The 22,983-nt window shown below is 48.4% G+C and overlaps 2 protein-coding genes across 19 annotated transcripts in view; one reads left to right on the top strand and one right to left on the bottom strand.

The window, feature by feature from the left end:
• The window catches only part of OBSCN (obscurin, cytoskeletal calmodulin and titin-interacting RhoGEF), a 202,913-nt gene extending 185,457 nt beyond the window's left edge, over nucleotides 1-17,456 (top strand). For all 18 annotated transcript variants that reach the window (XM_075419909.1, XM_075419905.1, XM_075419919.1 and 15 more), the window contains 12 exons: nucleotides 24-3,696; nucleotides 4,340-4,462; nucleotides 6,166-6,276; nucleotides 6,395-6,562; nucleotides 7,289-7,411; nucleotides 9,395-9,565; nucleotides 10,870-10,990; nucleotides 11,660-11,899; nucleotides 12,552-12,775; nucleotides 13,226-13,301; nucleotides 13,650-13,799; nucleotides 13,936-17,456. In XM_075419909.1, the coding sequence (XP_075276024.1) occupies nucleotides 24-3,696; nucleotides 4,340-4,462; nucleotides 6,166-6,276; nucleotides 6,395-6,562; nucleotides 7,289-7,411; nucleotides 9,395-9,565; nucleotides 10,870-10,990; nucleotides 11,660-11,899; nucleotides 12,552-12,775; nucleotides 13,226-13,301; nucleotides 13,650-13,799; nucleotides 13,936-14,113 (5,358 nt within the window). In that variant the 3' untranslated portion in view covers nucleotides 14,114-17,456. The remainder of the gene's footprint in view (nucleotides 1-23; nucleotides 3,697-4,339; nucleotides 4,463-6,165; nucleotides 6,277-6,394; nucleotides 6,563-7,288; nucleotides 7,412-9,394; nucleotides 9,566-10,869; nucleotides 10,991-11,659; nucleotides 11,900-12,551; nucleotides 12,776-13,225; nucleotides 13,302-13,649; nucleotides 13,800-13,935) is intronic.
• A 1,370-nt stretch (nucleotides 17,457-18,826) lies between these two features.
• On the bottom strand, nucleotides 18,827-21,750 carry CYP8B1 (cytochrome P450 family 8 subfamily B member 1). The gene has a single exon (XM_009931017.2). It carries the CDS (start codon nucleotides 21,678-21,680, stop codon nucleotides 20,151-20,153), a length of 1,530 nt encoding a protein of 509 aa, XP_009929319.2. The 5' UTR covers nucleotides 21,681-21,750; the 3' UTR covers nucleotides 18,827-20,150.
• Between the last annotated feature and the right edge of the window lie 1,233 nt (nucleotides 21,751-22,983).

Genomic DNA, 22,983 nt, shown 5'->3' with positions numbered 1-22,983 from the left:
CTCTGTTTTGTTTTGCTTTTCAGCGGTCTCTGATGTGCTACAAATCCATACTGGTGATGCGGTCTATCCCAGAAATCCTAGAAAGGACTCACGACAACACCTCCCTGGCCATCTCCCGCCACCTTATTGAAGAAAGCACTTCGTCCAGTACCAGCGGCTCCTCCTCAGACAATGAGAACTCACATTTCCCCAAGAAGAGGCACTTTGGCTCTACACCTGAACTGCACTTGTCCATATTTGATGCACCAAGCCAGCAGGAGCCTCCAAAACATGCAAGTGAAGAGAAGCACTCCAAAATCTCAGTCCCTCCAGTAAAACCCATGAGGAGGAAGTATGCTTCAGTGAAAGCTCAGGTAGGGGACAAATCACCTACAGAAAGCAAAGAACTCATGGCAAGTATCTTAAAGGAGAAGGAGGAGTGGCTCCATCCCAGACTCCGAGATGAAAGAGCAGAGCAGTCCCAAAGAAGTGGTGCAGCTGAGCCTTCATCGGTGAAGACTTCCACAGAAAGCACATCACATCCATCTCAGAAAGAGAAACCAGATGTATTTTTATCTGATAAGGACAAAATTGAAAAGCCTGTGGATGGGACAGAAAAGCCACCTGTCTGTGTTCCTCGACAGAGTGTCATTAAAAGCACTTTCTACAGCCAAGCAGCTGAGCTACCTGCGAGGGGGCCTTCCTCACCAGGCAGGGAGTTCAGGAGGCACCTGGACAGAGCCAGAAGGACTTTCCGGAAAGCTGGATATTCAAAGGTGCCCCTCAGTGGTCTCCGGGAACCCCTTCTAGAGCAGTTTGAACTGGAAGAAGAAGAAGGAAAGTCTGATGATGGAGATGATCACAGGGAAAGTCTGCTTGGTTCCTTGACCAAATCAGCTTCATTTGACACTGCAAGGAAACCACCACATCCTGCCATTGCTGGTGCTAGCCGAAGCCGTTCCCTGGATGACTACAGGCTGAGAGCCTCAAGATCAGTGAGGGAACAAGATATTTTGGAGGAAGACTGTGATCTATTGTCACAGGAAAGTTGCCCTGAAGGCAACGAACACTGCGACATTTCTATGGGGCATGGCAAGGGATGTTCTGCAGACACTTCAAAGCAAGAGGACTTTCGGAGAGCCAGCAAGGATTCTTCAGCAGAGCAGCCCACTCCTTCCACACAATGTGAGGGTAACGGGTGCCGGGCTGTTTCTGTGCAACAGCTAGAGAGACTTCCAGAGTCACCTCATAGGAGCGAGAATAGGAAACATTTACTGCAGATGTCAAAAGCTGCTTACATTGAGGAGGAAGTTGAAGATTTGGACAGCAAAAGCCCCATTCTAACTGCCCAGTGCTCAGATGTAACTGCACCATCAGCTCACAAACATGAAAGCACGGAGGGTAAATCTTCCCCTGGCAGTGCCTTGGACAGTGCTTTTCAGGAGGGCAAACAGTCCGTTTCAACTCTCACACAGTCAGAGACCACCTCCAAGTCAGCCCCTACAAGTAAGGGTGGTGTGTATCTGCCCCAGGAGTCTGCTCACAGCACTGACATCCATCCGGATCTGAAAGGTGGAAGCTTGCTTATCAAAAGGACTGCCCCAGTTCCACCTTGGAAAGACAAAAGGCAGAAACAATCACATGAGAAGACTTCTGCTCCTAGTGTTGCCAAATCTGGTCTCATGGAGAATGAAAGCTCTGTTGTTTTAACACGCTCACAAAGAGAACCCGATTCACTTCCAGCATTTAAAGACAAAAGTCAGGAACTTCCTGGTCAAAGTCTTCCAGCAACTACTGTCTTGGTGGGAAAACGGCCAGGTACCCTAACTGTGCTGCACACAGCTGACGAAAGTGCTCATCAAAAGCTGAAGACCTATAAAGAGGTGAGATCTGCTGTCCTGGAGGATGAAGGACTGGGTATTGCAGGAATCACTCCACCCTCAGCCCATGACGGTGAAAGCCAAGCACACAAGAGGGGTCCTGTTCCTATACACACGACATCAGCCAACCTGAGGGGAGAGCATCTTGTTGTTCCAAAAGTCCCACCACCAAAACCAATGTCAACTTCAGCCTCTGATGGAGCACGGCAGGCTGAAAGGGAACGGCCAGCTCATAGCAAGGAGGGGCTAGCTTCTCTGAGGAGTGAAAGCTCAGCTGTCTCAAACGTTGCTCCCAGTTTGGCCCACGAGGCTAAAATCGAGGGAACTGAACACCAGAAGGTTTCTGAAGGCAGTGTCATGATGCCTGCTGTTCTGGAGAGCAGACATCCAGCTAGAACCATGTCCCCCCAAAATACTGGCCTCCCTTCGGTCTGTGAGAGTGAAAAGCAAGAACATCCAAACGCATCACTTCTCAGTAAGGTGAGATCTGGTGTGACAGCAAGTGGAAGCCGAGCAGCTGGACAGACTATGCCTGCTCCTTTACCCAAGGCTGGACATCAGGTCTTTAAGCAGCACAGGGCTGCCTATCACAGTGGCAGGGTTTCTGCTGATCTGGAGGGTGCACCTCCAGTTGTCTTAGCTGCTTCACAACCAGAAGCTGCTCCGGCTTCGGTCTATGAGCTAGAATATGAGGAACGTCCAATGGTTTATGGTGAGGGTAGAGACGTTGCCTTAGAAAGTAGACACTGTGATGCTGGAACAGCTGTCCCACCATCGTTCTGCAGGGATCAAAGTCAGGAGCTCTCACACCACAGGTCTTCATTTTACAGTGATGAGGAGTCTGCTGTGCTGGAGGGCTTAGTGGATGAGATGGTTTCCCTCTCTGAAGAGATGAATGTTTGGGCAGAGTCAGTTTCTGGTGAGGAGGAATGCAAAAAGCACATCTCTTCTCCCACAGAGATGTTCTATAATGACCCAGGTAGCCAAGCACCCACAGACACCTCCTTTCCTTCTGTACAAGGGGGTAAAAGACAAGAAGTCTCTGAGCTGGATGACCTTGCAGAACCCTATCTTGTCGTGAGTGAGGAGTCAGTGGTAGGGGAAGGGCAGGGAGCACAGACGGTTCCGCATGAATGTGAGCATCTGGAGGACTTAGCATTTGAGAGCCCCACATCTAGCCAAGTAAGCATTTCCTCAGCAGATAGCTCGGACACTGAGAAAAGACCTAGTCAAGTGTCAGTGAGCAAGGACACTGGTAAACACCCAGAAGTTTCTTTAGTGAAAATCAAAGACTTGTCAGATGAAACACCCAGTCTTGGCAGTGGACCTCTAAAATTTGACATATCAGAGGTAGAACCTGCCTATTTGAATTTCTCCGACTTGTACGACATTGTCTATTTTCCCTTCGAATTTATGAACTATAGGAAGCCTCCACCCAAACCAACTGGTAGACGGTTCATACCTTTTGGTGAAAGGGCAAGGTCACCTCCTGGAGGACATTTGCATAAGGAAAAAAGACTGTGCATCAAAGAAGAGGCAGAGGACAAGAACAGGAAGAACCATTCGGAAATACCTGAGGATTCAAAGGCAGCAAACTTATCAGCCATGGGGAAAGGGTCAGAGAGTCATAAAGAAATGTACGGCCCCCAAAAGGGCTCAAGTGGGAAGCAGAAAAGCTCCTTCTACAGCAAGCCAGGACTCTTTAAGCCGTATGCAAGGTCTCATTCAGTGGAGCAGCCAGTAGAGCAGAGTCTGAAGAAGAAAGTAAAAGCTTCTGTTGCCCATATTTCAAGAATCCTAAAAGGAAAGATATCTCCTGAGCCAGAGGCAGAGGAAGGTAAATATTTTACTCTGTGCATTCGTAGATTTGCTGCTGTGACTGGGCTCTGCTAAATCTGTCTTTTCCTTTTTCCCCAGCATATCTGAGGCTGTGGTTAGACCGTCATTGCAAAACTGGCAGTGGCAGGTTATGAAATTAGCGGTCTTCAGCCTCACCACTAGCTCTCTGTCACTGGCTCACTCCAGTGCAGTCAGCTGGGTTAATCTGCTGATGGATGTGGCTTGAATTCCCCTGTCTGAGTCTGCACAAAAGCAGATCAGGGTGGATGATGCATCAGGGCTGGATGATGCTTTCCTTGCTGCAGCTTCTTCTGCAGTTATCATCTGCCCATGGCAAACCTTTAAACCTAAAGTGACTGGGAGAAGGAGTTGGTGAAGTCACCCTGGCTACCTAAGTGGATGACACTGGACAACAGAATCTGTCCTTTCTTCTCTGCCATCCCTAGATATGCCCTGTTTTTCCAGGACATCATTCTGTTTGTAATCACTGTCACAGCCTTGCCTGTTGACTGAAGGCTCATTAATAAGGAAACCTGTGACTGCTGAGCTATTTATGTGAAAACAGCAGAACTGTCTGCTGCAAATGGATGCCACAGGGAGAAGGATGGCCTTGAACGACTTCTCATTCTTTCTTCAAACAGAGTTTGGTGAGCTGGGAAGTGAGGCAGTTGAAAAAGAGCTGTTAACAGGAGCTGAAGGATCTCTGAAGAGGAAATCAGCACTCTCCTCATTCAAGTTATCAAGCCTTCTGCCAAAGGAGAAAGGTATCACTATTGCATAGCTCATCAGTTAGTTTTATCATGAAGTATCACTAATGAACACGCCTGTGCTGTGTGAGGCCAGTTTCTCAGGACATACCTGCAGTGATTGTCTTGAGATGACCTGGACCATCTCATGCAATATGAGACAGCCTCCACTGAAGAACTTCTTCCCTCTGAGGGTGACGGAGTACTAGAACAGCCTGCCCAGGGAGGCTGTGGATTCTCCTTCTCTGGGGATATTCAAGACCCGCCTGGACAAGGTCCTGCGGAGCCTGCTCTAGGTGACCCTGCTTCGGCAGGGGGGGTGGACTGGATGACCCACAGAGGTCCCTTCCAACCCCGAACATTCTGTGATTCTGTGTTTACAATATAAATATGTCCTTGCTAAAACTGTCTTGTCTTGGCATTGATTGCAAATTCGAGCCATTCTAGGAAGCCACTGCAAAGGAATAAAATCTATGTGCAACCTAGAAAGAGAAGAAATGGAGTATCCAAGGGTGGGATGGCAAAAGCAGAAAATTGCCCCTGCTTACTGTAGGGGGGTTGGGCTAGATGACCTCTAAAGGTCCCTTCCAACCCTACGCATTCTATGATTCTATGACTATGAATTCCTACACCCCAGTCCTGCACACATGTTTAAGGGCCAGGCACGCTGCTATAGAGCTGTGAAATGAAAAATGGTGGGGCAGCCCCAAACAGCATGTCAGCAAAGCTGAACTCATTTTTGCCCAGGCAAAAGCTTCCCCGTGACTCTAGCAGGAGCATTTTCTGAGGTCAGGTTAACGCCCCAGCGTTCAGCAGCGCCCAGCCAAGCACTGGGAAGGTCAGGCGTGTGAGGTTGGCAGCTCCTGGGCACTGTGGAGAAAAAACCCTGGAGAAACTCCAAAAAAAACCTGAGCTCAGCCTTTCCCTTGAACAGAGCAGCAGATCTGATGCTGTATCTTGTTTTCTCTCCTTCCATATCCATCTTTTACCTCTTATTCTCTCTTCTTGCGTTGTCTTGATCTGATCCCCTCATCCTTGAAATAACATCATTTAGTTTTGCCCCCACACTTAAGCTAGGCCAGAAGGGCTGGGCAATGCAGATGTTCCCCACGGACCTTTCAAGATCCATCTGGATTATCATGTCTGAGCAGTCACACCGCATTCAGGGGGCATCCCCATTGCCCAGGGGATTCTCCAACCGGTGGTCAATGGATTGCCAGAATATGAACAGAATGTTCTTGAACTGAGCAAAAATGCTTTCTGATGTCCTGCATGCACTTTACAGAATCACAGAATCACAGAATGTTAGGGGTAGTAAGGGACCTCTGTGGGTCATCTAGTCCAACCCTCCTGCTGAAGCAGGGTCACCCAGAGCAGGCTGCACAGCACCGCGTCCAGGTGGGTCTTGAATATCTCCAGAGAAGGAGACTCCACAACCTCCCTGGGCAGCCTGTTCCAGTGCTCCGTCACCCTCAGAGGGAAGAAGTTCTTCCTCATGTTCTGCTGGAACTTTCTCTGCTTCAGTTTGTGCCCATTGCCCCTTGTCCTGTCATGGGGCACCACTGAAAAGAGCCTGGCCCCATCCTCCTGACACCCACCCTTGAGATCTTTATAAACATTTCTAAGGTCCCCTCTCAGCCTTCTCTTCTTCAGGCTAAACAATTATTTTCCACGTAGTCCTCCTGGCCACTCTGAATCGCTGCTTTTCCTCTTCTTCTCAGCACCGTTGTTCGTTGAGGAGCTCATCGATCAGGCTGCTGCCGTCGGACAGTGCGTGACGCTGTCGTGCCGGACGGCAGCTCACTCCTCCGTGCACATCAACTGGTTCAGAGGTGACATGGGCATTCATCTGGGGAGTCCCTAACCTCCGGGACAGGGGTGCAGGGAGGGTTTTAGACACCTTAGCATAAATTTGCAGTGTAGTTATCTCTCCTGTCTTCTGCTTTTCAGATGGGATGCCTGTCCACAGCAGTAGCCGGATCCTCATCTCAGCCACGCTCAAAAACTTCCAGCTATTAACTATTCTTTCTGTTAGTGCCGATGATTTTGGTATTTACACCTGTGTGGCGACCAACTCCCTGGGCTCAGCATCCACCTCTTGCATTGTAAGAAAAGCAGGTAAGAGAAAAAGTAGGTAGATTTTTTTTTTTTTTTTTTTTTTGCCAATGGTAAGTGGAGTGTGCAGAACTGGTCAACTCTTGAGGGTTTATCCCCCATCAGATTGTTGTATTTTTGTTTGCCCTTGTGCTAAATGTGAGGAGACAGCTGAAATCAGGAAACCTTGCAACCTGAGAGTGAGAAGCAGAGTGGGTTTGAAAAAAGGAGAGGACCTCTGTAATAGCTAATGCAGCTGGCATTTGAGAGCAGGGACAGCACGACAGATGCTGAGGGCTAACAGGCTTCACAAACGTAATTTAATTTGGCAAGCAGGTTTTGAAGATGAAGGCAGCCCTGGGTTTGGAGAACAGCAGTACTTCTGCCCAAAAATGTGACCTGTAAATACCTGAGATAAGGTTTCTGCAGACAGGTTCAGAGGACAACCTCTCCCCTGCCTGCTCTAGTCCACAGCCACAGCCCTTGCTGTTTGGTAGCGTGGCACATTTTGCAGGGTTCATTCCCTCTTCGCTCTTTAGTCTGTCTCCTGGATTCAGGGCCACTCCAGTAGCCATGTGGTTCTAGAACCAGACTTCAAAATCTTAGTACTGAGTTTAAAATAGGCGCAGCTAAGTTGCTGGTCCACTAGGAGAATATATATATATAAATACAATGAATTCTGGGTGTAGAGCTATGTACCACAGCAGTGCTATTGCTGACAGTCACCGGGTTTCTGTCTCCCCTTGACAGAGGTTCCCCCCAGCCCTCCACCCCCCGACATCGTGGAGGTCTATGAGGATGGAGTGCAGGTGGTCTGGAAACCTGTGGAAACCAATGTCCCCATCCATTACACTGTCCAGTGCAAGAGCGAAGGTAAAGTGGAGTGCTGCCCTGATGCCTTGCAGGGAACATCTCGATTTCTATGACTTCTTCACCAGCTGGATATTTTATTTTTATTGAGAAACAGCCTCAGTTTAGCGCTCTCATTTAAAGTGAGGAATGAAATTCATACAGCCATCATTTAGCCATCTAAAAGTTAGATGTTGTTCTGGCGAAATCAGCCTGGACTATGCATGCTCATACCAAGGCTTTGCTAAAGAGTGAACCAACCTAAGTCACGTGGAAGCTGTAACCAAAAAGTGAACAGCCACAGAAGAATATGCACGGCTGGTGCCAGATACGCAGTCCTGAGTAATCCTCTTCAACTACAGCTCTGACAACATGATACACTAAAAATGCCCAGCAATGGTCGGCAGAAAATATGATCCTACACCCGGACTTTCTGTACAGTCCGTGGAGAAAGATGATCTGTCGAAAAGGCAATTCACTATATGCTAAAAAGCCGTGCTTTCCATTTCCATTGATTATGCAGGAAGCTTAGGGAAAACAGCCAGGACAAGATGACCAAAGCTTGGCAAAGCTGCATCATCCTTTTGTTCTCTTCCACGGCTTGGTCCAGAGCCCTCTGAAGTCAATGGATGTTTTCTTGTTTAACTCCACGATCTTTGAATCAAATCCCCAAGCCTGTTCTGCCTCCCTTGCGACTGCTTCTGCTGTTATTATTAAGAATGCAAGGCCTGACAGTAATTTCTATTACAGTCACACATACACAGCCCTTCAGATTCAGCTGCTCCACGGATCTTCTTTTACTTCTCCAAACATACACACACTTCTTTCTGGATTAGCATGAGCATGGGCAGCAGCTTCCTGGCTTTTCACTCTGGAGCTGGTGTCAGTCACTTTGCCTCCAACGCAGATTTCTTTATTGTTATTCCGTTTGACACAACTGTAGGCGAGGCTTTGGGAAGGACACAAATAGTTCCAGTCAGGAATAAACACAGGAAAGAGCAGCTACTATCTTCCATTGTATTCTGTGTATTTGGCAGGAACATGCTAAGTCCTGCTTTCTTGAGCAAAGCATGATTAAGACAATCAGAAAAAATTTCCTTGTTTTATTCATTGTTTGACATTGTTAGACAGCGCTGCATCTGCTCCTCCTTATACCTACACACACCCTAATTCAAACAATACCCTGCAAAGTCATTGATGCCTTTGTTCTGGACTGTGAGTTATTGCTTGTACTATGGTTTGAGTCTCTCTACCGGTGTTTATTTGAATGAAAGGATGGGTTTAATCTCAGGCAGCGTCAAGGAGTTGAGTTCAGCCTCGAGCACAGCAGAAATGGCAAAGTATGAGACACAGCATCATGTCAAATGAATGATCATTAAATGTTTGCTAGTGATTTTCTACTTCACACCTTCGTCTCAGGAATAATGAGTCCAGGACAAACCTACAGGTTCAGTTCCCTGAGAGATCACCCGAGTTTTATTAAAAGCTGAGGGAACTTGGCCCCAGTTTCAAACACTGGGTTTGCTAGGAGGGATTTAGTGGATAGTCCTGTCCTGAAGTCTTGCACCTTATGATTCCAGCTGGATTCAAAACAGGGCCAAAGTGGAAAAAAAAATTATGATTTTGCTAGATTTTTGTTTGGACTTCTTCATGTATGTTTGCACTAGAGCTTGGTGGTATGAATCAAATAAACAGTGACTATGCAGGAAGGTTTCACCATTGTTCTGAAACATTATTGCCACACCTTCAACTGATTAGATATCAAACAGCTGATTTCACAAATGACAAGTTTGTCATGTGCACTGCAAGAGGCACCATGCACAGAAGTTGGCCACAGCAAGTCGGTATTTCCTTCACTCTATGAGATCCCACCTTTTCTCCATATTCCCAGCACATAAGTAAAGTTGATGGAAAAAAACCCCAGCAAAACTCAAAAATTCAAAAAAACACCGTGGTGTGACCATCTTAAATGAGTCCTAACCTCTTTTCTGTCTTTCCTTGGTTAAGATGGGGAGTGGACAACTCTTGCTTCTGACATCGCTGACTGCTGCTACTACGCCAAAAATCTCTCCAAGGGGTTTATCTACTGCTTCAGGATAGCCTGCACCAGTAAAGCAGGGATGGGCCCTTACAGCGACCCGTCTGCCAAAGTGAAAATCACTGGGAAGGATCAAATGGGTAAGGTCAAACGCCAAGAAAGTGTTGCAGGTTTCCTGCATCAAAACAACTGCACCCGTTTGGATGCGAGTCCAGAAGTTGAAAGCAAGTGAATCAAGACCAATTCCACTTGGCTCAGAGTGGCTTAGGGCTTCCTCCTCTTTGGCTTTCTTATTTGAAAGTAAATGATTTTCTAATTCTGGACATAGTCAGGGAAATATGTGTAAATATACAACAAATAAATACTAAACTAATAACAATCTGTAAATTTAAATAACATGTAAATATATAAAAATATACAATAATAAAAGAAAAATCTGGAAACTGTAGTTTACCCACTGAAGACACACTCCGGCTTTGATGTGAGGTCACGAGGAAACAGGTCTGGGACAACGAATGTGTGACGGCAGGCATTGATCTACTGGTATAGACCTGCCACTGGTGAAAGCACTGGACCTGCTCTTTGTTACGGACTCAGCCTTCAGTTCAGTAGTTAATTTCTGTGTTCTGGTGTTTGCTGCTGGGAACTGTCACCCTACTGTGGCGCATTTTTCAGATGTATTTTGTCTCTGAAGTAAAGAAAGCTGAATTTACTGGGTTTTTTTCACCTGTTTGAATACTTCATACTATTCACATTTTAAAATTAAGAAATCCATAACCCCACAGCAAATACATCCTTGTAACAAAGGAAGTATCCTTTCTGCCAAGAAGCGGAAGGATGTCTAACTGGAATTTCCTCCCAGTGGAGAGGATTCTTCTGTACAAATCATTTCACATAGATATTTTTAACTCACCCTAAATCCTCTGCTTGCCCTTGGCCCAGGATTCATTAACATATCTCAATGTGCCCAGCATTTCCAAGCAGATGCTTGAATGTATCAAGGGATGCTTCAATATTTCAGGGAGCACTCGGACACAACCACATCCCAGAACCAGAGCAACAGGTTTCAGCTGCTGCCCTAAAACATCTGACTAAAAGAAGCTTCTAATTCTTTGTCAGTGTCTTACCATGCCCTGATGACTTTGTTATGCAAGAAGATGAGAACCAGCGGCTGAGATATTGGAGATCGTAACACACAGCACACAATCCATCTCATATAGTCTGGAGTGGTCACACCAGGGAATTTCTGGGTGGCCAGTCCAGAATCTGTTGCATTCAAATTGTATTGGGTGCCACAGCTGGGAGACAACCTGCAGCCTTCCCCAGAGAAAGCTCTGCTGTCGCCTTTGCTGTTGTTCGTAGACAGCGGAGGGTGGCTCAGGGAGGCTCCAGTTGCCACGCAGAGGTGTTTTCCCATGTCAGCCCTGTTGTTTTTTCTCTGCAGAGCTCCGTGCTGCAACGCAGAGCTTCCCATCAGCTGCTGCTGAAGAAGAGAGTGAAATCATCACACCATCCGAGCCTTTCCCAACCTACCAGACCTACGCCTTCCAAACAGAGATCAAAAGGTAATGAATCCAACCGAGCACTCAACCAGCCAGAGGGAAATGCCGAGTGTGGCTGAAGATCAGAAAAGTCACTTTTATAAACACGCTGCTCACCTAGTGTCACAGGGTTTTGTTGAAAACAAAAACCCGACACAGCAATACGTATAAGCCTGAGATCACTGGCTGAGCGATCTTCATCTCAGTTTGGCAGAATGCAGGTGTGGATTTTCCAGGAGAGCGAAAGGGTCTGTGCTCGGCAGCAGGACAGTCCCTTAGCGTACTGTGAAGTGACCCCAGGGCTAACAAAGGCTCCTCTCCCTGCTGCATCAACCTTTGCAGCTACCATTTTCAGACACGGGGCTGGGAGTCAACTTTCTCTGCCTAGAAGAGAGATAGACACCAACTTCTGTTGCCAGCAGGGTGGAGTTCTCTTGCCCGAGACAGGATGAGCCACCTTCTCTCTCTTCAGGAGTTAAGATCTCACTTCTGCAATTTAAAGAGCAATTTAAAGACTGCTCCGTTCAGAGACACAGGAGGATGTGCAAACTGTGACAATAGATGCAATAACTCAATACTGGGCATGGATGAAAAACACAGCATGGGATCCTGGTGGTTTTAAAGAACAGAAGCTCCTGGCTCTCCCGGGAGTAGCAGGGAAGCTTAACTTGCCTTTGTGTTCCTTTGTACCAGGGGACGTTTCAGCATCGTCCGACGGTGCAGGGAAAAAGTAAGCGGCAAGACTTTAGCTGCTAAAATTATCCCTTACTGGCAAGAGGACAAGCAGACTGTGCTCCTCGAGTACCAAGTCCTGAGGAAGCTTCATCACACAAATATAGCTCAGCTGAAGGGAGCCTACGTCAGCCCACGGCACTTAGTGCTGATCCAGGAGATGTGTGTGGGACCAGAGCTACTCCACTCCTTGGCATTACGGTAATAACAAGCAGAGGGAAGGGTTTTCCAGCCGGGGCTCGTGTAGGGAGCAAAACACCTGTTGCTTTCCCCTGACACACTGGATCATCTCTCTCCATCTGTTCCTGTGTGCTGTCATTGTACACAGGATTTATGATGCCTTTATTCTGCAATTTCTTGTGACATAAAAAAACTACTTCAGTTCCCTGCAAGGATGGGGTAGAGGACAATTCAGGGCCACCCAGCTGAGATATTGAAAGCAGTTTACAGTAGACCTTCTCCCATAACAAGGAGATTATTGTGGCTCAGGAAGTCTCATTTCTCCTTCACGTTGTTTCTCACAATGACAGAAAATCGATCTGCTGAAACCCACTGATTAAAGGAGGGGGAACGGTGGGCATCAGATCTGCATTTTTATTTCTGCCCAACCGCTGCTTTCTCTGACATGCAGCTCTACAACCTCCTGAACCTCTTGCACCTGTAAACCTCACTCGCAGTCTGGACCAGCCTCTCCATATACAATAGATTTGCTAAATGAGTAGAGTCGTTTCTTCTTGACTCTCAAGGGTCTCCTGGGACTAGACTTCCAGGGGAGGACGATAGTGGGGGTAGAATGGTGTCCTTGGGCATGCAGGTAAGATACCTCTGGTTTCCATCCCCTTTCTTATACTAGGACATCGTACTCAGAAGTGGAGGTCCGAGATTACCTGTGGCAGATCCTCAGTGCCATCGAGTATCTCCACGCACATGGCATCCTGCACTTGGATCTCAGGTCTGAAAACATGATCATCACCGAGCCCAACCTGCTAAAACTCCTGGACTTCGGCAACGCACAGTTCTACACACAGGACAAAGTTATTACTATGGACAAGTGCACGGACTATGTTGAAACCATGGGTGAGTACAGAGTTCAGTCACAGCAACCTTGTCCTTGTACGTAATCTGTGGTAAACAGAAAGATCGACCCATCGGTCAAGGCAGCAGCTGGCCCCAGCAAGCAAAGTCTCCAAGTGCTGCCCTCCAGTAACAGTGAGTTTGCATGAGCAGCCAGTGGTCACAGCCATCCCACTTGCAGACCACAGCGGACAGATCCAGAGGTTATGTCCAACGCTTCTCTGGCATCCATGTGCCCAGAGCTCGGGGTGTGGTATTGCCATTTGGTCTGATGTCCTCAAGGTTTCATTGCAGTCATCATCCACGAGTGTGTCTAACCTCAATCAGCTCCCTGGATTAGAAGATTTTTCTTCTTCACTCTTGGGAAGGCAGCAAAGCATGAAAGTACCCACTGCTTTGGCACTGGTCTCTGTATTGGAGGGGAGCTTGGCTCACACCTGTTTGCTTTTCTAGCTCCAGAACTGCTGACAGAGCAAGGAGCCCTCCCACAGACTGATATCTGGTCCGTCGGAATCACAGCCTTCATCATGTAAGTCAGTCTGTCCTTCCCTGCCCTACGAGCAGTTTGGAAAGTGCAATTATATAGTCATAAGGCAGAATTAAGGTTGTTTTACAGCACAGAAGCTGCTGATGTTTCTCACTCAGCCTCATCTGAAATGCCCCAACTTTAACAAGAAAATTCAAATTACACCAAGTGGAAAAGCAGCTAAGGTCATGAAACTCATTGCAGAACAGTGGCCTTTGGGATTTTGTTTTCCCCCGTGGCGTTTCTGCACACCATCGTGACCTTCCTCTCACTGCTGGGTGGGAACTCCTGGGAGAAGGAGCATCTCGAGTGATGCCTTTCATGCTGATCAATTCTCTTCTTTTCGGGCAGGCTGAGTGCCAACTACCCCGTCAGCTCTGACGTAGCCTGCGAGTTTCTGAGGACAACGAGGAAGGGGAAAGTGAAGCTCACGCGGTGCTACGCGGGCCTCTCTGGAGGAGCAGTGTCCTTCCTCCAGAGCACACTGTGTGCAAATCCCTGGTAAGGTGCTGTCTGCTCTCCCAGCAGCACAGTTGGTGCAGATCCTGGCTGTTGTCACTTCCTTCTCGCCATTTGCAAGGAACCTCCTCACTCAGCATGGATCCCCAATTGACCTTCTCACCCTTGTCTGTCCTAGGGGAAGGCCATCTGCCTCGGAGTGCCTTCAGAGCCCATGGCTCCAGGAGACAGGTTTGGACAACAGGCAGCAAGCACTGGTTACCTTCCCTACCACCAAACTGAGGAATTTCCTCACCGAACGGGAAAAGAAAAGGGGCCTGCTCTGCTCCAAGTATGGCCTCATGATTGCACAGTGATGTGGATGTAACAACAGACATGAGTTATGAATCACAGAATCATCAAGGTTGGAAAAGACCTCTAAGATCATGAAGTCCAACCATCACCCCAGCACCACCATGCCTGCTAAACCATGTCCGGAAGGGCCACATCTACATGGTTTTGAACACCTCCAGGGATGGTGACTCCACCACTGCCCTGGGCAGCCTGGTCCAATGCCTGACCACTCTCTCAGTAAAGAAATTTTTCCTAGTATCCAATTTAAACCTCCCGTGACACAACTTGAGGCCATTGCCTCTCATCCTATCACTGGTTACTTGGAAAAAGAGACCAACACCTGCCTCACTACAACCTCCTTTCAGGTAGTTGTAGAGAGCGAGAAGGTCTCAGCCTCTTCCAGACTAAACAACGCCAGTTCCCTCAGCAGCTCCTCATAAGACTTGAGTCTTGAGTTGTCTCCCTCTCCTCTTCTGCACTTAGTGTTTGGTACCAAAGAGTCCTGCCAAGTTTCTGTGCATCAGCTGAGCTGGGGTAACTGCTCTCCATGAATGAGATTTCACATAACTGAGAAAATTAATCCATATTACATCCATTGCCACAAGGCAAGAACAGAAATATAGACCTAACATGGCTCAGCTGACTAACGGTAACTTGACTGTGTGTCACGTGGACGCATGCTGCCTGGAATAACCAGGAGAGATTTGTTTAGCCATTTCTGAATGGGACTATCTACCAACTCCAAGCAGCTTTGCAAATCCTTCCCTGAGGTCCGAATGACTCCATGTGTGTGAATGCTGGGCACTGACTTCTGCCCCGGGCCCAGGATGTGACCACCAGACACTCTTTCAGATGTTACTGCACTGCTCGTCCAACAGTGACCATCACAGCAAGGGCTGAGTGACGGGTGGGTTTCTCACCTGCCCCCAATCCAAAAGGATTCAATGACCACTTATTATGGGAAAATAGGAAAGACTGAAGCACTTTTTCTGGGCTGGTGTTAGACAGCAGTGCTTCTTCAGGCTTTGGATGTAGAGGTCCAACTAGACAAAGCCCTGAGCAACCTGGCCTGAGCTGACAGCTGACCTCGCTTTGAGCAGAAGGTTGGTCTGGAGACCTCCTGGTCTCCGTCCCAACCTGACCTGTGATCCCACATCTTTGCCAAGTGCCAGGTACAAGGCTGGATGGGACTCTGCCAGCATCCATCAGCAGCCAGGCTCAGCATGTTGCTTACCTGGCCAAATTCTCCACCATCCCTATAGGGCTTCCTGAGATTAAACACGGGGCTAGTGTGGAGCAACAACAGGCTGCAAAGGGAGGAGGTATGTGTTACCCGTGTGACAATCGTACCATGGAGGAGATGTTAACCAGGGCTTTTCATGCTCGTGTGAGGAAACTCTTTACTGCCCAAGTCACAAGAAACAAGCAGAGCCAGTCTCCATGAAAGCGGATTTGTAGCTCAACCCTACAGCTCAAGGTGTGCACAGGCAGAGCAGCAGCAATGGCACTTTCCAGTAAATGATTAATTGCACATCTTCCTCATCCTACTCCTGCAAGAGGTCATAGCTTGCTTGGCTTGAGAAAAGTCAGTGTTCTCCCTGGGGCTCAAGTGGACCCTCTATAGGCTGCTCCACTTGGGCAGCCCAGCTCCTGCTCTTAGAGCCCAGTCCACTGCTCAGCGAGCCACGTGGCTCCATGGAGGGTCATCAGCTCTCCATGGGCACCTGCACTGTCATACCTGCAGAGCTGACGAAGCTCCTAAGAAGTTTCAAGGTTTGAAAACACTACAAAACTTGTTTTTTGGGGCAGATATTTGAAGTCTCCCATTAGACCTAGATGACAGACTTACCCATCACAGAATCTTACAGTAACCCCCTCACCTGTCTGACCGTATCTGTATCAATGATCTTAAAAAGATGTTAAAGAGCAAGCATATAGAAACAACTCTTGAAGAAACTAAGCCATGACTTGGTGTACGGGCATCTCTGGGAAAGATGTTCCCTATGGCCAGGACGCTGGCACATGGAGCATTTAGCTGCTGTGGCTCTCCTCGCAAGCAAATTGGGCTTGTGGAGAAAGCCTTCTTGGAGCACATCCAAGGCTGTCAGGCGGTGGTGTGAGGGGTTCATTGCAGCCTTGCTTTGCTCCCCATCAAAAACGCTCCCCCATCCTGCCTGGCTTCACTGCATCTGGATCAGCGCATCCTGCCACAGCGTATTTCTGCATATGCTGGGACTCGCTGGGAATAAGTTGGCCACTGGACGCAATAACGGTCATGAGCTCTTTATATGCAGAAGTTGTACCACTAAGAGACTTTGCCACTTTGAAGCCAGGCTGATCTTCTCTGGGAAGTGCATCTTCCAGGAGACGGGCAGCAGTGTCACTGGCAAATCTTGCGTGTTTTAACTCTTAAAAAAAATCCTGAACTTTCATGTTCCTCTTTCTCCTTCAAATTCTGCTTTCCTTTGCAATGGATGGTGTTAGCTGTGTCATTGCTTTGCACTTATAACCTCAGTGTTCCTTTGAGTTTCTCTGAAGTGAATGATGTATCTATTGGTGCCGTTGAGTTTCTTTGATTTTCCTTACAAGCAGCAGTAAGGAGAGGCTTTCTCGGAGCTGCATCTGGCTGTGTTTAGAGGAACGAGGATGGGAAATCAGTTTCTAATGCATTACAGGTTAAAACTAGAAGTGATGCTGTTTAAGCAGGGGTGGTCTGTACCAACAGGTTTAACCCACATTGTTCCAAAACTGAAATGTGCAGCACCATGACTCCTTCCCTCGCACGGTGTGCAGAGCAGGAACTGCAACCAAGAGCGGGGAAGCTTCCACTGCGCTGTGGAGAGCAGACACTGATTCAATAGACTATGAAGCTTTGAACGTCAGAGTGATATTGTCTTCACTATGTACTACAGAAGAGAAAACCAAGGTTTTAGGGCCAGACTCCACGCTCAGTCTCTTGGGGGAGAGAGGAGTTACACGAGACAGTCACAGCGATGAGGTCTGCCCTCCAGTAAACTTTTCCAGACCCTGGATTCCTTCCAGTTTAACCTTTCTTACAAATCCAGTAAGGTTTCTGTTGGCACAGGCTAGTTCCTTACTCTTGCTGGTATGGGGTGCTTTGGGATGGAAAGCTCGGTGCCAGGGGACAACCCACCTAAGCATAAAACATAATTGCAGATTAACTCATTTGAAGCTTTCACACTGTTCCATATATGACTCAAATGAAGTGATACTGGTTTTTGGGGTTTTTTTGCTTCTCAGAACTGCATGCACTGGAGCATGTCTGAAGTTTTTTATAGGCTCAATACTCTTTGGTTACATAAACTGTTCTGACGAGGAAGTAAAGCCAGATTTTCTTCTGCTGAATCATTGCCATTGTCATTATTTTTATATCCCTCCCCCAAGCCCAGTCTGTGTTTGTGCAGCACCCATCTCTCAGCCCTCCATGCTGACCTGGGGTCCCTACAAGTGATAACCACAAATATAAACCATGCATTAGCAGTGAACAACCTTCCTGCAAACCATCCACACAAAAAAAAAATCCCTCTTGCTTGAGCCCTGGAGTGAGGCCATCCAGGATGTCACTATATCTCTGACCTGCCCAACTCTCCCAAGGCATTCCTGGGCATGGTCTGGAGCTTGCAAAGATCAAACCATTGGCCAGAACATGGGAAGACTTCTAGCTTAATTCTTGGTGGCAGAGCAAAGAAAAGAAGCCATGGGTGACAAAAAAAAAGAGGTGAGAGCTGTAGAAGGAATGTGGAAGTCGTGAAAAGGTGCTGGATTTGTTAATGAGGTCACAGGTAGGTTTCTTTTTTTCCTTGGCTCTGCCACAGCTGCTTGACAGTTCCTGCCTGAATTTCTACCACCGCAAGGTCCGAGCTAATGCCCAGTCTGGGAATACGGGACAGCTGGCCCTCGACAGGCGGTTACAACATAACCCTGTCCTTTGCAGAACAAAGCAGATGTTTGGACGCACATGCAAATGTTTGAGTTTCATTCCTTGGTCACGCATAATCTCCAAAGTCCAAGGTTAGCATCAGCATTAAAATCAATCCACTGTCCTCTGCACAGGCAAGGCTGTGATTTAACTTCTGTAAGGAATGACGTTGTTAGAGCCCTAATTACTGAAGGAAAAAACAAAGCAGATCTTACACATAAAATTTTTACCTTGCATTGGATCCAGTGGATAAAACAGAGATGTCTGGTGGCTCACAAGCTCCTAGTGACTGTAGCCTGTGAGGGGTCAAGGTTCTCTTCTCATGCCCCACTTCGGTTCTCTAGCCCCTTCCCATAACCCCCATCCCACTCCTTACAGCCTCCTTGGGCCTTTGCAGAAGATGGGGTCTAAGTGTGGAGCGGGGGTGGGGTGGGGGGTGGGTAGCACTTCCCAGTAAGCATCTTCTGGGAACACCACTGGCCCCTGAGACTCAAGAAGAGTGTGGAGGACCATCATGATCCCAGTCAGGCTCAGGCACTGCAGCCTGGACAGCCACCTCCTCATAGGAGGGTAGATCTGTTCCCGGCCAGCACGCAGAGACCAAAATTTCTAGGCTTCTGTGATTATTTGGGTTGAAACAGGGAGCTGGTTCGGCGCTGCGGGGGGTCCTGGCTCAGCTGCACGTACCCACGCTCCAGCTGTGTTTCAGTCGGTGGGACGAATCCAGACACACACACACAGAGCTTTTTTTTTTCCCCAGAAACCACACACAAGAGACAGGTCATGAACACACAACTTCCTGAAGCCCCGGAAAGACAAGCGACCACCTTTATTCCTAATTCATACAGATACATGAAAATGGTGCCACAGGTTATTACTGACGATTGCAACTTCCTTCTCCTCCCACTGACATGGTAAATGAGATCGGCAAGATCTCTCCTCTTCTTAGATGTGAATACAGAGCTGTCAGTGCGTCTTTGCTCAGCACATCCCACCTCTGCTCCCTTTGGGGGCCTCACAGGGGTACATTTTAATCAGATACAAGAAGGGGACTATAGACAAGACAATTGGAAAACCTCGAGGAAACCCTTGTATCTGTGGAGAGGATATTTGCTGTTCTCTGACCTTTCAGGGGTTTACTACAAGCTGATGCCACCCTGCCAACGATACTTTGTGTTGTTCAGCAACTGATAACGAAATAATGCAGTCCCAATGTTGGTGTTCTGCCAGGCTCAGCCCCAGGCTCCCTGGTCACTCCACCTATTTGCCAGCTCATCCGGCTTGATCTTCGCTTGCACACCCGCTCGCACACTTGTGCCAGCTGCAAGCACCATGGGCACACTGGCCATCCCACTCATGGTCTGGAATTTAAGGAAAGGAATTTAATAAAACTATAGGACAGCCTGTGCTGATCAGGCACAGCATGTGACCAGACAAGTGTATGGACTACTTACACATAACGAGCCCTTTTCATCCCCTTACCCCTCTGTTTTCCTCCCCAAATCACCTAAACCCCTCCTTTTCCTCACCTTTGGTTCCTCCCCTAAACTTAAGTCCTGTGCAATTCCAAAATGCTCTTCCCCTGCACACCATAAGATGTCCCCCCTCCCTCAACAGCAATCCCCCTTAGTCCAGACGGCGATCCAGAGAGCTGCTTCGGATGACACATCTCGATGGGTCTCCTGCTCGGACCGTGGGGCTGGTGGCTCTGCTGGGACAGCCCTCAGAGGGACCTGGAGAAAATACTTGTTCCTTGGAAGTCCAGAATTTGGGTTCCCACTGTCAATATGTCTCTGTCCTTGTCTGGACTTGTGCAGATGGGCTTTTGATGGGCTGATGGCCCCCAGGATGGGGCTGGGAGTAGCCTGGCAGGGTAGTATTTGTCTCTCTTGCTCCATTGTGGGTGTGCAGGTGAGCTTTTATCACATAACCCAACACCATAATAACCAGAGACGCAGAGTGGCGATACATGTGAAGCAGGAAAAGAGAAAACCCACGATAACTGTTAAGCAAGCAAGATCATATCACTGTTGGCGCTGCAGGGAGCTGATAACTGTGGGATCATGCAATTTGTTTCACAGATAACACTGAAACAAACCATCCAACAAGTACTTCCTGAATTAAAAACGCAGCCGGTATCTGAACCGAACATCACGAACAGGCTGCATCGTCCCGAATCCCCAGCGGCTGACGTCTATCGCTGGGATCTCCTCTTCTTTGTTGACTAGCTCCAGGTCATAGTGACTCAGCATCAAGAATGCAAACAGTTTAATTTCAGTGGTAGCGAAGAACCGCCCAGGACAGATGGATACTCCTGCCCCCCAAGGCATGTTGAAGTATTTCAGCTTTTTCCCATTTTTGTAGAACTCTTTCTTGGTTCCGTCTGGGTTCACGAAGCGGTCGTACTTGAATTTCTGAGGCTCAGAGTGGATTTCTGGGTTCATCTGCACAGAGATGTGTGGGAACAGAGCCAGCCTGTCCCCTTCGCGGATGGTGTACTCTTTCCCGCTGCTCGTCTTCAGCCTGGTCTCCTGGAGGACAGCTCTGATCAGTATCGGGGCTGCAAACAGCCGCAGGACCTCCTCCAGAGCACTGTCCAGAAAAGGAGTCTGGTTTAACATGTCCCTAGTGATGTTAAATGGTGGGCTCCCTGGCTTCGCTTCCTGGCCATGCTCCCTTGAGACTTTATCCACCTCGTCCTTCACAGCCTTCATAGCTTCTGGATGTTTCATTAGATAAAAGAGGAGCCAGAAGGCAGTTGGGCCCGTATTGCCTTGGGATGCCCAAAGGAGCATAAACTTGAAACGCTCCCGCATGTACTCAGGGACACCATTTTCTGCCAGAAGCTGGTCTTGTTCTCTTATCCACCCACTGACATTGTCCTTCTGACAGCTCTTCTTCACGGACAGCATGCTCCAGAAAATCCTTTTTAGCCGTTCAGCTTCGATTTTGTCCTTGGGAGGCAACACAGCATAGGCCAGGCGAGGGAAGAGACGGTCATACTTCCGAAACACCTGAAACATCTGGTTGGAGCGGATGCGATCTTGCTCATAGGCTTTCTCCTTATCTGCCCCTTGGTGTGGCTCAGTGCCATACAGAGCCAGGTACCCAGCTCTGAAGACAATGTTGTAGCAGTAGTGGAAAAGGTTGTCCTCTTGCCACGCTCGCTTCTCCTCTCCTGAGCTCAGATTCAAAGGCATAAGCTTCTGAAAGTTCTCCATGGTGACCTGTGTCATGACAGCGAGTCCATCTCCCATCAGATGCTTCACGCTCGCTGCATGAATTATACCACTGTTGGCTTCCGCGGGCTTGTAGCCAAAAACGTTCAGGACCAGTTTAGATGCAAAAGCCCCAAAGTCTAGTTTAGATCGTGCTTCCTTCACGATGGCTCCAAAGCAGAAAGGGTCCATCACAAAGGTGAAGTAATAGCCTCCCATCAGCACTGTGAAAATATCCCCGTGTTTTCTCTGCATCCTTTTTAGAAACGCTGAACTGTCCCTTCTGAAATCCAGCACGTAACCCAGCCAGGGAATGGTACCTTTGTCCAGAGGTGGCTCATCGGGTCTCCGTCTCCGTGACACATGCTGGAGGTAGAGCCAACCAAGCAGCGATGCTATCAAGGTACACAGGAGAGTCACCCAGAGCGCCATGAGAGCTCTGTGCCCGTCTGGGAGCTTGGACTAGAGCTAGATTAGGGCAGCAACGTGGGTTTTATTCCCATCCAGCAGCTGATATGCAGACACACAGCTGACAATCTCTGTCCTCACTGGCAGAAAGTGTTTACTTTTCCCCTGCAAAGTGCCCCAGTGTGTACTTCTCCCTGGACGAACGTACAGAGATTTTTAAGGTGGAGGGTATGTTGTAATCAAGTTGGAGTTACTGGGCTGCTGTGTAAGGAAGGTGGATGCGTTTCAGCACATGCTCTGCAGCAGCTCAAGCAAATTCCCTTTTCTAGGCTGCATGGAGCCCGGTTTTTGAAAAAGAGGGTTGAAAGCATTTCACTCCGTGATTTCTGCCTTTAACATCAGGTGATGGACCTGTGCTGCAGGCCAAAAAGATGAGAGGAAAAGTGGATGTTGGAAATGCTACTGGAAATGAGCTCAGGACCGAGGGAAGGGGGTTATAAGCTGAGTTAATTTGGTCTCAAAAGCCAAGAGAAGACACGTCTCCAACATTTTTACGTTCTCCAACGCACCGTGCCCCGTAAATGCTTTGCCAATGAACAGTGCAAGCACTGCTACCTGTACAAGGGCAAAGCAAAGCAGGTCTGCTTTCCCCGCGAGTGATGAGGGCTTGAATCAGCTGCATTTGCTTTGCACCAGGTGAGCCTGGAGTCTGCAAGTGGCCAAGCCACCTCCTGGCTGGAGAGCAGCAGTGCCCAGATGGACGACAGCACTTTCTCCTGTGCCGATGCATGCACACCCGATGCTCGGCAGCTCCAAATCAGCCGTGTCCCCTCCAGCTAGCAAAGCACCGCCGACCCTCTGCCCTCCTGCTCCCACCCCTGTCCCTGGCAGATTTAGCCATTTTCCCTTCTGCTTCTCAATCTCTCCCGCCCCCCAGTCTCCGGATGGGGTTCAGGGATGATGCCAGGGACCCTGTGCCCCATCCAGCACTTTGCCCCTGGGTGCTGCCACCCTGACCACGCAGCCAGTCACCGCAGCTGGCGCTTGGACCTCGCAGCACCCCCACGTAGAATACAGAGTGACATTATACGGAAAGACAGCTGAGAAAAAGTATTTAACAAGGCAATGGGACAGACTGCTGTGAGCAGGGCACGCTGCTTACACACAAACAGCCCCTTTTTTAGCCCCCCCCCTCTATTTCCCCCACCTTTGCCCTTCCCCTGAGCATCCCATCATAAGCTTTGCACAGCCCCACGAGCCCTCCTCTGTATGGGATCGTAACCTTCATCTTAGTTTTTGCTTCTCGGCTGTTTTCCCCTTCCACATT

Source organism: Opisthocomus hoazin, chromosome 4 (assembly GCF_030867145.1).
Source record: "Opisthocomus hoazin isolate bOpiHoa1 chromosome 4, bOpiHoa1.hap1, whole genome shotgun sequence".
In the NCBI taxonomy this organism is placed as follows: Eukaryota; Metazoa; Chordata; class Aves; order Opisthocomiformes; family Opisthocomidae; genus Opisthocomus; species Opisthocomus hoazin.
Note: the sequence above shows the minus strand (reverse complement) of the source record. Positions and strands in the feature narration are given on the sequence as shown.